The 15,339-nt window shown below is 62.8% G+C and overlaps 1 gene segment (V, D, J or C); it reads left to right on the forward strand.

Annotated features, from left to right (window-relative positions):
• Positions 1 to 7,211: 7,211 nt before the first annotated feature.
• LOC102046414 (immunoglobulin heavy constant gamma 2-like) lies at positions 7,212 to 13,235 on the forward strand (the record flags this gene model as incomplete). The annotated part of the segment is given in 4 exon segments: positions 7,212 to 7,353; positions 8,392 to 8,730; positions 9,986 to 10,315; positions 12,802 to 13,235. Coding segments are annotated over 4 exon segments (1,147 nt in total), but the record flags the coding sequence as incomplete, so codon positions are not given.
• Positions 13,236 to 15,339: the final 2,104 nt, after the last annotated feature.

Below are 15,339 nucleotides of genomic sequence, written 5' to 3' on the forward strand. Positions count from 1 at the left end.
CTCTTACAGATCCCGTTAATTATCGGCCCTATTGATTAATGATCCCGTTAATTATCGGCCCTATCGATTACCAATCCCGTTAATTACCGATCCCGCTAATTACCGATCCCACTAATTATCGATCCCATCTATTACAGATCCCGTTAATTATCGGCCCTATTGATTAATGATCCCGTTAATTATCGGTCCCATCGATTACCGATCCCGTCGATTACCGATCCCACTAATTACCGATCCCGGCAGTTAACGATCCCGCTAATTACCGATCCCACTAATTATCGATCCCATCTATTACAGATCCCGTTAATTATCGGCCCTATTGATTAATGATCCCGTTAATTATCGGTCCCATCGATTACCGATCCCGTCGATTACCGATCCCGCTAATTACCGATCCCGGCAGTTAACGATCCCGCTAATTACCGATCCCGCTAATTATCGATCCCATCTATTACAGATCCTGTTAATTACCGATCCCGTCGATTACCGATCCCGTCGATTACCGATCCCGTCGATTACCGATCCCGTCGATTACCGATCCCGGCAGTTACCGATCCCGCTAATTAACGACCCCGTTTCCCCGCTGATGACCGATCCCACCGGATCCCACCGGATCCCACCGGATCCCACCGACCCCTCCCGGCCCCTCCCCCCGCCCCCCAAAGGCGCCCTGACGAGGCCGGGGGCTGGGGGGGGGGGGGGGGGGGAGGGGCGGGGGGAGGGGCTAGGGGGCGGGGGGAGGGGCTTGCGGCGAGGGGGGGAGGGGCTGGGGGCGAGGGGGCGGGGCTGGGGGGAGGGGGCGGGGCCTCACGCGGCGATCCGGGGCCGCCCCTCCCCCCCCCTCCGCCCCCGGTTTCTGCCGAATTTCGCCCGAAGCGGCGGCGGGGGCGGGGGGGGGGAGGGGCGGGGGGGGGGGGGGGGGGGGAGGGGCGGTGGCGCGCGGCCGCCCGGCGCCGCTAATTGGGGTTAATTAACGGCCCAGGGCTTCGTGGTGGACCCAAAAACCTCCGTTTTGGACCCAAAAACCTTCGTCTTGGAGCCAAAAATGTCCATTTTTGGACCCAGAACTTCGTGGTGGACCCAAAAACCTCCGTTTTGGACCCAAAAACCTTCGTCTTGGAGCCAAAAATGTCCATTTTTGGACCCAGAACTTCGTGGTGGACCCAAAAACCTCCGTTTTGGACCCAAAAACCTTCGTCTTGGAGCCAAAAATGTCCATTTTTGGACCCAGAACTTCCTGGTGGACCCAAAAACGTCCGTTTTGGACCCAAAAACCTTCGTCTTGGAGCCAAAAAATCTTCATTTTGGACCCAAAAATGTCCATTCTGGACCCAGAACTTCGTGGTGGACCCAAAAAACCTCCGTTTTGGACCCAAAAACCTTCGTCTTGGAGCCAAAAATGTCCATTTTTGGACCCAGAACTTCCTGGTGGACCCAAAAAACGTCCGTTTTGGACCCAAAAACCTTCGTCTTGGAGCCAAAAATCTTCATTTTGGACCCAAAAATGTCCATTCTGGATCCAGAACTTCGTGGTGGACCCAAAAATGACCATTTTGGACCCAAAAAGGATCATCGTAGACCCAGGACTTCCTGATGGACCCAAAAATGTCCATTTTTGGACCCAAAAATGTCAATTCTGGACCCAGAACTTCGTGATGGACCCAAAAAATGTCAATTATGGACCAAAAACCTTCATTTTGAACCCAAAAATGTCCATTTTGGACCCAAAAATGTCAATTATGGAACAAGAACTTTGCGGCGGACCCAAAAATGACCGTTTTGAACCCAAAAACCTTCGTCGTGGACCAAAAAATGTCGATGAATGACCCAGAGCTTCCCGACGGACCCAAAAATGTCCGTTTTGGACCCAAAAATCCTCCTTGTGGAACCAGAACTTCCCGACGGACCCAAAAATGTCCTTTTTGGACCCAAAAACCTTCATCATGGACCCAAAACCGGGTTTTATGGCCCCAAAAACCCCATGGCGGGGGGCGGGGCTCCAGCCCGGCCCCAAAATCTCCGGTTTTGAGCCCAAAAATGTCAAATCCGGGTGATCGGCCCCAAAATCGGGGTAATTGACCCCAAACTGGGGCCGGGGGTTGTGGGGCTCCGGGACGGACCCAGGAACGGCCGGTAGGGAGCTGTGGGGCAGGAGCTGTGGGGCAGGAGCTGTGGGGCAGGAGCTGTGGGGCAGGATGTGTGGGGCAGGAGCTGTGGGGCAGGAGCTGTGGGGCAGGATGTGTGGGGCAGGATGTGTGGGGCAGGAGCTGTGGGGCAGGAGCTGTGGGGCAGGGGAGCTGTGGGGAGCTGTGGGGCGGGGGGAGCTGTGGGGCAGGGGGTGTGGGGCAGGAGCTGTGGGGCAGGGGAGCTGTGGGGAGCTGTGGGGCTGGGGAGCTGTGGGGCAGGATGTGTGGGTCAGGGGAGCTGTGGGGCAGGAGCTGTGGGGCAGGAGCTGTGGGGCAGGGGGTGTGGGGCAGGATATGTGGGGCAGGAGGTGTGGGGCAGGGGGGGTGGGGCAGGAGGTGTGGGGCAGGGGGTGTGGGGCAGGAGCTGTGGGGCAGGGGGTGTGGGGCAGGAGGTGTGGGGCAGGGGGTGTGGGGCAGGGGAGCTGTGGGGAGCTGTGGGGTGGGGGGAGCTGTGGGGCAGGAGCTGTGGGGCAGGAGCTGTGGGGCAGGGGGGTGTGGGGCAGGAGCTGTGGGGCAGGAGGTGTGGGGCAGGAGCTGTGGGGCGGGGGGAGCTGTGGGGCAGGGGGTGTGGGGCAGGAGCTGTGGGGCAGGAGGTGTGGGGCGGGGGAGCTGTGGGGCAGGGGAGCTGTTGAGGAGCTGTGGAGCTGGGGAGCTGTGGGGCAGGATGTGTGGGTCAGGGGAGCTGTGGGGCAGGGGGTGTGGGGCAGGAGCTGTGGGGCAGGAGCTGTGGGGCAGGGGAGCTGTGGGGCAGGAGCTGTGGGGCGGGGGGAGCTGTGGGGCAGGATGTGTGGGGCGGGGGGAGCTGTGGGGCAGGAGCTGTGGGGCTGTGGGGCTGTGGAGCTGTGGGGAGCTGTGGGGCGGGGGGAGCTGTGGGGCAGGGTGTGGGGCTGGGGAGCTGTGGGGCAGGATGTGTGGGGCAGGGGAGCTGTGGGGCAGGGGAGCTGTGTGGAGCTGTGGGGCGGGGGGAGCTGTGGGGCAGGAGGTGTGGGGCTGGGGAGCTGTGGGGCAGGGGAGCTGTGGGGCAGGAGGTGTGGGGCGGGGGAGCTGTGGGGCAGGAGGTGTGGGGCTGGGGAGCTGTGGGGCAGGAGGTGTGGGGCAGGAGCTGTGGGGCAGGAGCTGTGGGGCAGGAGGTGTGGGGCAGGAGCTGTGGGGCAGGAGAGCTGTGGGTCTGGGGGAGCTGTGGGGAGCTGTGGGGCTGGGGAGCTGTGGGGCAGGAGCTGTGGGGCGGGGGGAGCTGTGGGGCAGGATGTGTGGGCGGGGGGAGCTGTGGGGCAGGAGCTGTGGGGCTGTGGGGCTGTGGAGCTGTGGGGAGCTGTGGGGCGGGGGGAGCTGTGGGGCAGGGTGTGGGGCTGGGGAGCTGTGGGGCAGGATGTGTGGGGCAGGGGGAGCTGTGTGGAGCTGTGGGGCGGGGGGAGCTGTGGGGCAGGAGGTGTAGGGCTGGGGAGCTGTGTGGAGCTGTGGGGCAGGGGGTGTGGGGCAGGAGCTGTGGGGCAGGAGAGCTGTGGGTCTGGGGGAGCTGTGGGGAGCTGTGGGGCTGGGGAGCTGTGGGGCAGGGGAGCTGTGTGGAGCTGTGGGGCGGGGGGGAGCTGTGGGGCAGGAGCTGTGGGGCAGGGGAGCTGTGGGGCAGGAGCTGTGGGGCAGGAGCTGTGGGGCTGGGGGAGCTGTGGGGCAGGGGAGCTGTGGGGAGCTGTGGGGCGGGGGGAGCTGTGGGGCAGGAGCTGTGGGGCAGGGGAGCTGTGGGGCAGGGGGTGTGGGGCAGGAGCTGTGGCGCACGGGGAGCTGTGGGGTGCGGGATCTGTGGGGCAGGGGAGCTGTGGGGAGCTGTGGGGCGGGGGGAGCTGTGGGGCAGGAGCTGTGGGGCAGGGGATCTGTGGGGCAGGGGAGCTGTGAAGCAGGGGAGGCTGTGGGGCAGAGGATGTGTGGGGCAGGATATGTGGGGCTGGGGGGCTGTGGGGCAGGGAGAGCTGTGGGGCTGGGTGGGTGTGGGGCGGGGGGATCTGTGGGGCAGGGGAGCTGTGGGGCAGGAGCTGTGGGGCTGGCTTTAGAACGTGTCCGTGGGGCTGGAGACAGGTGTGGACTTGACGACCCCCCATTCTATGGGGCAGAGTCTCCCTCTGCTATGGGGCAGGAGCTCCTCCCTTCTATGGGGCAGGACCTTCTCCCTTCTATGGGGCAGGGCCTTCTCCCTTCTATGGGGCAGAACCTTCTCCCTTCTATGGGGCAGGGCCTTCTCCCTTCTATGGGGCAGGGCCTTCTCCCTTCTATGGGCAGAACCTTCTCCCTTCTATGGGGCAGGGCCTTCTCCATTCTATGGGGCAGAACCTTCTCCCTTCTATGGGGCAGAACCTTCTCCATTCTATGGGGCAGGACCTTCTCCATTCTATGGGGCAGGGCCTTCTCCCTTCTATGGGGCAGAACCTTCTCCATTCTATGGGGCAGAACCTTCTCCCTTCTATGGGGCAGAACCTTCTCCATTCTATGGGGCAGAACCTTCTCCATTCTATGGGGCAGGACCTTCTCCCTTCTATGGGGCAGGGCCTTCTCCATTCTATGGGGCAGAACCTTCTCCATTCTATGGGGCAGGACCTTCTCCCTTCTATGGGGCAGAACCTTCTCCCTTCTATGGGGCAGAACCTTCTCCATTCTATGGGGCAGGGCCTTCTCCATTCTATGGGGCAGAACCTTCTCCCTTCTATGGGGCAGGGCCTTCTCCCTTCTATGGGGCAGGACCTTCTCCCTTCTATGGGGCAGGACCTTCTCCATTCTATGGGGCAGGGCCTTCTCCCTTCTATGGGGCAGAACTTTCTCCATTCTATGGGGCAGGGCCTTCTCCCTTCTATGGGGCAGGACCTTCTCCCTTCTATGGGGCAGAACCTTCTCCCTTCTATGGGGCAGAACCTTCTCCATTCTATGGGGCAGGACCTTCTCCCTTCTGTGGGGCAGAACCTTCTCCATTCTATGGGGCAGGACCTTCTCCATTCTATGGGGCAGAACCTTCTCCCTTCTATGGGGCAGGGCCTTCTCCCTTCTATGGGGCAGGACCTCCTCCCTTCTATGGGGCAGGACCTTCTCCCTTCTGTGGGGCAGGGCCTTCTCCCTTCTATGGGGCAGAACCTTCTCCCTTCTATGGGGCAGGACCTTCTCCATTCTATGGGGCAGAACCTTCTCCATTCTATGGGGCAGGACCTTCTCCCTTCTATGGGGCAGGGCCTTCTCCCTTCTATGGGGCAGAACCTTCTCCCTTCTATGGGGCAGGGCCTTCTCCATTCTATGGGGCAGGGCCTTCTCCCTTCTATGGGGCAGAACCTTCTCCCTTCTATGGGGCAGAACCTTCTCCATTCTATGGGGCAGGGCCTTCTCCTTTCTATGGGGCAGAACCTTCTCCATTCTATGGGGCAGGAGCTCCTCCCTTCTATGGGGCAGGACCTTCTCCCTTCTATGGGGCAGAACCTTCTCCATTCTATGGGGCAGGGCCTTCTCCCTTCTATGGGGCAGGGCCTTCTCCCTTCTATGGGGCAGGGCCTTCTCCATTCTATGGGGCAGAACCTTCTCCCTTCTATGGGGCAGAACCTTCTCCATTCTATGGGGCAGGGCCTTCTCCCTTCTATGGGGCAGGACCTTCTCCCTTCTATGGGGCAGAACCTTCTCCCTTCTATGGGGCAGGGCCTTCTCCCTTCTATGGGGCAGAACCTTCTCCATTCTATGGGGCAGGACCTTCTCCATTCTATGGGGCAGAACCTTCTCCCTTCTATGGGGCAGGGCCTTCTCCCTTCTATGGGGCAGGACCTTCTCCATTCTATGGGGCAGAACCTTCTCCCTTCTATGGGGCAGAACCTTCTCCATTCTATGGGGCAGAACCTTCTCCCTTCTATGGGGCAGGACCTTCTCCATTCTATGGGGCAGAACCTTCTCCCTTCTATGGGGCAGGGCCTTCTCCCTTCTATGGGGCAGAACCTTCTCCATTCTATGGGGCAGAACCTTCTCCATTCTATGGGGCAGGACCTTCTCCATTCTATGGGGCAGAACCTTCTCCCTTCTATGGGGCAGGACCTTCTCCCTTCTATGGGGCAGGGCCTTCTCCCTTCTATGGGGCAGGGCCTTCTCCCTTCTATGGGGCAGGACCTTCTCCATTCTATGGGGCAGGACCTTCTCCATTCTATGGGGCAGGGCCTTCTCCTTTCTATGGGGCAGGACCTTCTCCCTTCTATGGGGCAGAACCTTCTCCCTTCTATGGGGCAGGGCCTTCTCCCTTCTATGGGGCAGGACCTTCTCCATTCTATGGGGCAGGACCTTCTCCCTTCTATGGGGCAGAACCTTCTCCATTCTATGGGGCAGGACCTTCTCCCTTCTATGGGGCAGAACCTTCTCCATTCTATGGGGCAGAACCTTCTCCATTCTATGGGGCAGGACCTTCTCCATTCTATGGGGCAGGACCTTCTCCCTTCTATGGGGCAGGACCTTCTCCCTTCTATGGGGCAGGGCCTTCTCCTTTCTATGGGGCAGGACCTTCTCCCTTCTATGGGGCAGGACCTTCTCCCTTCTGTGGGGCAGAACCTTCTCCATTCTATGGGGCAGGAGCTTCTCCATTCTATGGGGCAGAACCTTCTCCATTCTATGGGGCAGGACCTTCTCCATTCTATGGGGCAGAACCTTCTCCATTCTATGGGGCAGGGCCTTCTCCCTTCTATGGGGCAGAACCTTCTCCCTTCTATGGGGCAGGACCTTCTCCATTCTATGGGGCAGGACCTTCTCCATTCTATGGGGCAGGGCCTTCTCCATTCTATGGGGCAGGGCCTTCTCCTTTCTATGGGGCAGACGCCCCCTGACCCCCCTCCCGCCCCACAGCGCCCCCCTCCCCCCCCGCCCTCCTCCCGCTGGCCGCCTGCTGTGGGGCAGCCCCCGACGCCGCCACCTGGGCCTGCCTGGCCACCGGCTTCCTGCCGCCGCCCGTCACCTTCACCTGGGCCACCGGGGCCACCACCGGGGCCACCACCGGGGCCACCACCCCCCCCGGGGTCGTGACCTTTGCCCCCAGCCGTGACCCCGCCACCGGCCTCTACCGCGCCGCCAGCCTCCTGCGCCCGCCCCACGGCTCCCGCCACCCGCCCCACAGCTGCGGCGTCCGGCACCCCCCCCACCGACACCCGGCTGGTCAAGGAGGTGGCAGGTAAGGGGGAGGGGAGGGAGGATGTGGGAGGTCTTCTCCTGGAGCCAGGAGTGGTGGGAGGTTCTCCCCAGGACCCATAACTGCTCTGAGGTTCCCCCCAGGACCCATAACTGGTCCAAGGTCTTCTCCAGGACCCATAACTGGTGTGAGGTTCTCCCCAGGACCCATAACTTGTGTGAAGTTCTCACCAGGACCCATAACTGGTCCAAGGTCCTCTCCAGGACCCATAACTGGTGTGAGGTTCCCCCCAGGACCCATAACTGGTCCGAGGTTCCCCCCAGAACCCGTAACTGGTCCGAGGTTCTCCCCAGAACCCGTAACTGGTCCGAGGTTCTCCCCAGAACCCGTAACTGGTCCGAGGTGCCCCCCAGGCCCCGTAACTGGTCCGAGGTTCTCCCCAGAACCCGTAACTGGTCCGAGGTGCCCCCCAGGCCCCGTAACTGGTCCGAGGTTCCCCCCAGAACCCGTAACTGGTCCGAGGTTCTCCCCAGAACCCGTAACTGGTCCGAGGTTCCCCCCAGAACCCGTAACTGGTCCGAGGTTCTCCCCAGGACCCATAACTGGTTTGAGGTTCCCCCCAGGACCCATAACTGGTCCAAGGTCCTCTCCAGGACCCATAACTGGTTTGAGGTTCCCCCCAGGACCCATAACTTGTGTGAAGTTCTCACCAGGACCCATAACTGGTTTGAGGCTCTCCCCAGGACCCATAACTGGTCCAAGGTCCTCTCCAGGACCCATAACTGGTCCGAGGTTCTCCCCAGGACCCATAACTGGTTTGAGGTTCCCCCCAGGACCCATAACTGGTCCAAGGTCCTCTCCAGGACCCATAACTGGTGTGAGGTTCCCCCCAGGACCCATAACTGCTCCGAGGTTCCCCCCAGGACCCATAACTGGTCCGAGGTTCCCCCCAGAACCCGTAACTGGTCCGAGGTTCCCCCCAGAACCCGTAACTGGTCCGAGGTGCCCCCCAGGCCCCGTAACTGGTGGGGGGTCCCCTCCTGCCCCCATAACTCCTTCCTCCTCGCCCCTCCCCCGCAGCCTGCGACGCTTCCGCCACCATCATCCCACCAGAGGTCCAGATCCTCTACAGCTCCTCCTGCAGCGCTGCGGCGGTTGACCAGTCGGTGGAGCTCCTCTGCCTCATCTCCGGCTTCTCCCCGGCCACCGTGGAGGTCCAGTGGCTGGTGGACGGGGTCCCCGGGCTGGTGACGGCCACCCAAGGGCCACCACGGCGGGACGTGGGCAGCGGCACCTACTCGGCCACCAGCCAGACCAACGTCAGCCACGCGGAGTGGTTGGAGGGGAGGACCTTCACCTGCCAGGTCAAACATCCTGCCACGGGCACCACCGTGCAGGACCACGCGCGACACTGCTCCGGTGAGGACATGGCGGAGGGGGGAGGGGCACCGGTGGAGAAGGTTGGGGGACCACGGTGGGTTCCACCAGGTTGGGTGACCACAGGAAGCTCCATCCGTGGAGAAGGTTGAGGGACCACGGTGGGTTCCACCAGGTTGGGTGACCACAGGAAGTTCCATCCGTGGAGAAGGTTGGGTGACCACGGTGGGTTCCACCAGGTTGGGTGACCACAGGAAGCTCCATCCGTGGAGAAGGTTGAGGGACCACGGTGGGTTCCACCAGGTTGGGTGACCACAGGAAGCTCCATCCGTGGAGAAGGTTGAGGGACCACGGTGGGTTCCACCAGGTTGGGTGACCACAGGAAGCTCCATCCGTGGAGAAGGTTGAGGGACCACGGTGGGTTCCACCAGGTTGGGTGACCACAGGAAGCTCCATCCGTGGAGAAGGTTGAGGGACCACGGTGGGTTCCACCAGGTTGGGTGACCACAGGAAGCTCCATCCGTGGAGAAGGTTGAGGGACCACGGTGGGTTCCACCAGGTTGGGTGACCACAGGAAGTTCCATCCGTGGAGAAGGTTGAGGGACCACGGTGGGTTCCACCAGGTTGAGTGACCACGGTGGGTTCCACCAGGTTGGGTGACCACAGGAAGTTCCATCCGTGGAGAAGGTTGAGGGACCACGGTGGGTTCCACCAGGTTGCGTGACCACGGTGGGTTCCACCAGGTTGGGTGACCACAGGAAGCTCCATCCGTGGAGAAGGTTGAGGGACCACGGTGGGTTCCACCAGGTTGGGTGACCACGGTGGGTTCCACCAGGTTGGGTGACCACAGGAAGCTCCATCCGTGGAGAAGGTTGAGGGACCACGGTGGGTTCCACCAGGTTGGGTGACCACGGTGGGTTCCACCAGGTTGGGTGACCACGGTGGGCTTCACCAGTGGAGAACCTTGCATGACCACCGTGGGTTCCACCAGGTCGGGTGACCACGGTGGGTTCCACCCGTGGAGAAGGTTGGGTGACCACGGTGGGTTCCACCCATGGAGAATGTTGAGGGACCACGGTGGGTTCCACCAAGGTTGGGTGACCACGGTGGGTTCCATCAAGTTGGGCCACCATGATGGGTTCCACCCATGGAGAACGTTGAGGGACCACGGTGGGTTCCACCTGTGGATGGAGAACCTCCTGTGCCCACGGTGGTCTTCAGCAGTGGAGAACCTCCCGTGACCACGGTGGCTTCCAGAAGACCAACCACCTCCACCCACCTCCTCCTCCCCCTCCAGGCCTGGAGCCCCCCAACCCCACCAACATCGTCCTCTACGTCCTTCCCCCCAACGTGGCCGACCTCTACATCACCCGCCAACCCAAGGTCTTCTGCTTGGCCACCAACCTGCCCAGCGACTCCGGCTTCCAGCTCTCCTGGGTCAAGGAGAAACCAGGTGTCCTCAGCCCGGACTTCTTGGACCTCCAAGAACAGTTCAACGGCACCTTCACGGCCACCAGCACCTTGAGTGTCTCCACCCAGGACTGGGAAGCTGGAGAACGTTTCACCTGCATGGTCAAGCACGAGGACCTCCAGGTGCCCCTCAACAAGAGCATCTCCAAGAGGGCGGGTGAGTGTCTTCTCCAAACCCCGGCCACCACCACCACCCCACCACCACCACCCCACCACCACCACCACCCCACCACCCCACCACCACCATCCCACCACCACCCCACCACCATCACCACCACCCCACCATCACCACCACCACCACCACCACCACCACCACCACCACCACCACCACCACCACCCCACCACCACCACCACCACCACCACCACCACCACCCCACCACCACCACCACCACCACCACCACCACCACCACCCCACCACCACCACCACCACCATCACCACCACCACCCCACCACCCCACCACCACCACCACCACCACCATCACCACCCCACCACCACACCACCACCACCCACCACCACCTCCACCCCACCACCACCACCCCACCACCACCACCAACCACCACCATCACCACCACCACCCACACCACCCACCCCACCACCACACCACCCACCACCACCACCCCCATCACCACCACCACCACCCCACCACCACCACCACCACCATCACCACCACCACGCCCACCACCCCACCACCACCTACCACCACCCCACCACCACCACCACCCCACCACCACCACCACCACCACCACCCCCACCACCACCACCACCACCACCACCACCACCACCCCCACCACCACCCACCAACCACCCACCACCACCACCACCACCACCACCACCACCACCATCACCACCCACCACCACCCACCACCACCACCAACCCACCCACCACCACCACCACCACCACCACCACCACCACCATCACCACCACCACCCCACCACCCCACCACCACCACCACCACCACCATCACCAACCCCACCACCACCACCCCACCACCACCACCACCCCACCACCACCACCCCACCACCACCACCACCACCATCACCACCAACCACCCACCACCACCCACCACCATCACCCACCACCACCACCCCACCATCACCACCACCACCACCCCACCACCACCACCACCACCATCACCACCACCACCCCACCACCCCACCACCACCACCACCCACCCACACCACCACCACCCACCACCACCACCCACCACCACCTCCCACCACCACCACCACACCACCACCACCACCCCCACCACCCCACCACCACCACCACCACCACCACCACCACCACCACCCCACCACCACCCACCTCCACCACACCACCACCACCCCACCACCCCACCACCACCATCCCACCACCACCCACCACCACCCACCACCCATCACCACCACCCCACCACCACCCCACCACCACCCCACCACCACCACCACCACCACCACCACCACCACCCCACCACCACCATCCCACCACCACCACCACCACCATCACACCACCACCACCCCACCACCCCACCACCACCATCCCACCACCACCACCACCCACCACCTCCACCACCACCACCACCACCACACCACCACCACCACCACCACCCACCACCATCACCACCCCACCCACCACCACCACCACCACCAACCACCTCCCACCACCACCCATCCCACCACCACCACCACCACCATCAACCACCACCACCCCACCACCCCACCACCACCACCACCACCCCACCACCACCACCACCACCATCACCACCACCACCACCCAACCACCCCACCACCACCACCACCACCACCACCCACCACCACCATCCACCACCCACCACCACCACCACCACCACCACCCCACCACCACCACCACCACCACCACCACCACCCCACCACCACCACCACCACCCCACCACCATCACCACCACCAACCACCACCACCAACCACCACCCCACCACCACCACCACCACCACCACCACCACCACCACCACCCCACCACCACCCACCACCACCACCCACCACCACCACCACCACCACCACCATCACCACCACCCCACCACCCCACCACCACCCCACCACCACCACCACCACCCCACCAACCACCACCACCACCCCACCACCACCCACCACCATCCCACCACCACCATCCCACCACCACCCCACCACCACCACCACCACCATCACCCACCCACCACCACCACCACCCACCCACCACCACCACCATCCCCACCACCACCATCCCACCACCACCCCACCACCACCACCACCACCATCACCCCACCCACCACCACCACCACCACCACCACCACCACCAACCCCACCACCACCACCACCACCACCACCACCACCCCACCAACCCCCACCACCATCACCACCACCACCACCACCACCCCCACCACCACCACCACCACCACCACCACCACCCCACCACCAACCACCAACCACACCACCACCACCACCACACCCCACCACACCACCACCACCACCACCACCACCACCACCACCACCACCACCACCACCCACCACCACCACCACCACCCCACCACCATCACCCACCACCAACCACCACCACCCCACCACCACCACCACCACCACCACCCCACCACCACCCCACCACCACCACCACCACCCCACCACCCCCCCAACGTTTCTCCTCTCCCTCCAGGCAAGGTGTCCCCACCCCAAGTCTTCGTCTTCCCGCCCCACCCCGAGGAGATGACCCACCCCGAGGTCACCCTCACCTGCCTGGTCCGTGGTTTCCAACCGGAGAACGTCCAGGTCCAATGGTTTGAAGAACCAGGAAGGTGTCCCACCAGAGGACTACGTCACCACCCCACCCCTGAGGGACAACCCGCGGGACAGCACCTTCTTCGTCTACAGCAAGATGATGGTCCCCAAGGCCACCTGGTTGGGTGGGAGCACCTACAGCTGCATGGTGGTCCACCAAGGCTTGCCGCTCAAGTTCACCCAACGCCAGGTCCAGAAGAACCCCGGTAATTAACGAGGGGACGCGTCTCCACCCCACCCCACCGCTCTGCAGATGACCTCCGTGGCCTCCTCTCCCACCCCCGTCACCTCCCAAGCTCCAATAAAGCCAAGCGGTGGCATCTCGCGGCGCCAGGTCTCCACGGCGTGGTGTCTTCAGGAGGGGTGGGGGCCTCCAGGAGATGGTGGTGCTGGGGGGTGGTGGGGTGGTGGGTCCCACCCAGGAGAAGGTTGGGTGGTGGTTCCACCCAGGAGAAGGTTGGCAAGGGGTGGGAGGTGCCACGGGGGACCTCCAGGAGATGGTGGCAGGTGGTGGAGCTTCCAGGTGGCAGGTGGTGGAGCTTCTAGGTGGGTGGTTGTGTTCCACCCAGGAGAACGTTGGGTGGTGGTTCCACCCAGGAGAACGTTGGGTGGTGGTTCCACCCAGGAGAAGGTTGGCAGGGGGTGGGAGTGCCACGGGACCTCCAGGAGATGGTGGCAGGTGGTGGAGCTTCCAGGTGGCAGGTGGTGGACCTTCTAGGTGGGTGGTGGTTCCACCAAGGAGAAGGTTGGGTGGTGGTTCCACCCAGGAGAAGGTTGGCAGGGGGTGGGAGGTGTCACGGGGACCTCCAGGAGATGGTGGCAGGTGGTGGAGCTTCCAGGTGGCAGGTGGTGGAGCTTCCAGGTGGGTGGTGGTTCCACCCAGGAGAACGTTGGGTGGTGGTTCCACCAAGGAGAAGGTTGGCAAGGGGTGGGAGGTGCCACGGGGACCTCCAGGAGATGGTGGCAGGTGGTGGAGCTTCCAGGTGGCAGGTGGTGGAGCTTCTAGGTGGGTGGTGGTTCCACCCAGGAGAACGTTGGGTGGTGGTTCCACCAAGGAGAAGGTTGGCAAGGGGTGGGAGGTGCCACGGGGACCTCCAGGAGATGGTGGCAGGTGGTGGAGCTTCCAGGTGGCAGGTGGTGGAGCTTCCAGGTGGGTGGTGGTTCCACCAAGGAGAAGGTTGGGTGGTGGTTCCACCAAGGAGAAGGTTGGCAAGGGGTGGGAGGTGCCACGGGGACCTCCAGGAGATGGTGGCAGGTGGTGGACCTTCTAGGTGGCAGGTGGTTCCACCAAGGAGAACGTTGGGTGGTGGTTCCACCCAGGAGAAGGTTGGCAAGGGGTGAGAGGTGCCACGGGGACCTCCAGGAGATGGTGGCAGGTGGTGGAGCTTCCAGGTGGCAGGTGGTGGAGCTTCCAGGTGGGTGGTGGTTCCACCAAGGAGAAGGTTGGGTGGTGGTTCCACCAAGGAGAAGGTTGGCAAGGGGTGGGAGGTGCCACGGGGACCTCCAGGAGATGGTGGCAGGTGGTGGACCTTCTAGGTGGCAGGTGGTTCCACCAAGGAGAACGTTGGGTGGTGGTTCCACCCAGGAGAAGGTTGGCAAGGGGTGGGAGGTGCCACGGGGACCTCCAGGAGATGGTGGCAGGTGGTGGAGCTTCCAGGTGGCAGGTGGTTCCACCCAGGAGAAGGTTGGCCAGGTGGAAGGGGTGGGAGATGTCCCACCTGGGGTGGCTTCACCCCACCACCAAAAGGTGGGGCCACCAACCCCACCCCAGGTCAAGAGAAGGGTCTCTCCCACCGCTTCTCCGGCCACCCCACCACCTCAAGGAACATCTCCCCAGGGTGGAGGCACCATCTCCCACCCCTTCCACGGGGGCAACCGTGTCCTCTCCTGGGCAGGGGCGGGTGGGGCCACCTGGGGGCTCAGGGTGGGGTGTCCACCCCGTGGGGCCTGGTGGGAGGAGGGGTCACCAGGTGGTGCTTGGGTGGTGGGATGGGTGGTGAGATGGTTGGTGAGATGGTTGGATGGGTGGTGGGATGGGTGGTGAGATGGGTGGTGAGATGGTTGGGTGGGTGGTCGGATGGGTGGTTGATGGGTTGGGTGGTGAGATGGTTGGTCGGATGGATGGTTGGTGGGATGGTTGGTTGGTGGGATGGTTGGATGGTTGGTGGGATGGGTGGTGAGATGGTTGGTGAGATGGTTGGATGGGTGGTGGGATGGGTGGTGAGATGGTTGGTGGGATGGTTGGATGGGTGGTGGGATGGGTGGTGAGATGGGTGGTGAGATGGTTGGTCGGATGGATGGTTGGTGGGATGGTTGGTTGGTGGGATGGTTGGATGGTTGGATGGGTGGTGGGATGGTTGGTTGGTGAGATGGTTGGATGGGTGGTTGGTTGGTTGGATGGGTGGTGAGATGGTTG

Source organism: Falco cherrug, unplaced genomic scaffold, assembly GCF_023634085.1.
Source record: "Falco cherrug isolate bFalChe1 unplaced genomic scaffold, bFalChe1.pri scaffold_299, whole genome shotgun sequence".
NCBI classification, from domain to species: Eukaryota; Metazoa; Chordata; class Aves; order Falconiformes; family Falconidae; genus Falco; species Falco cherrug.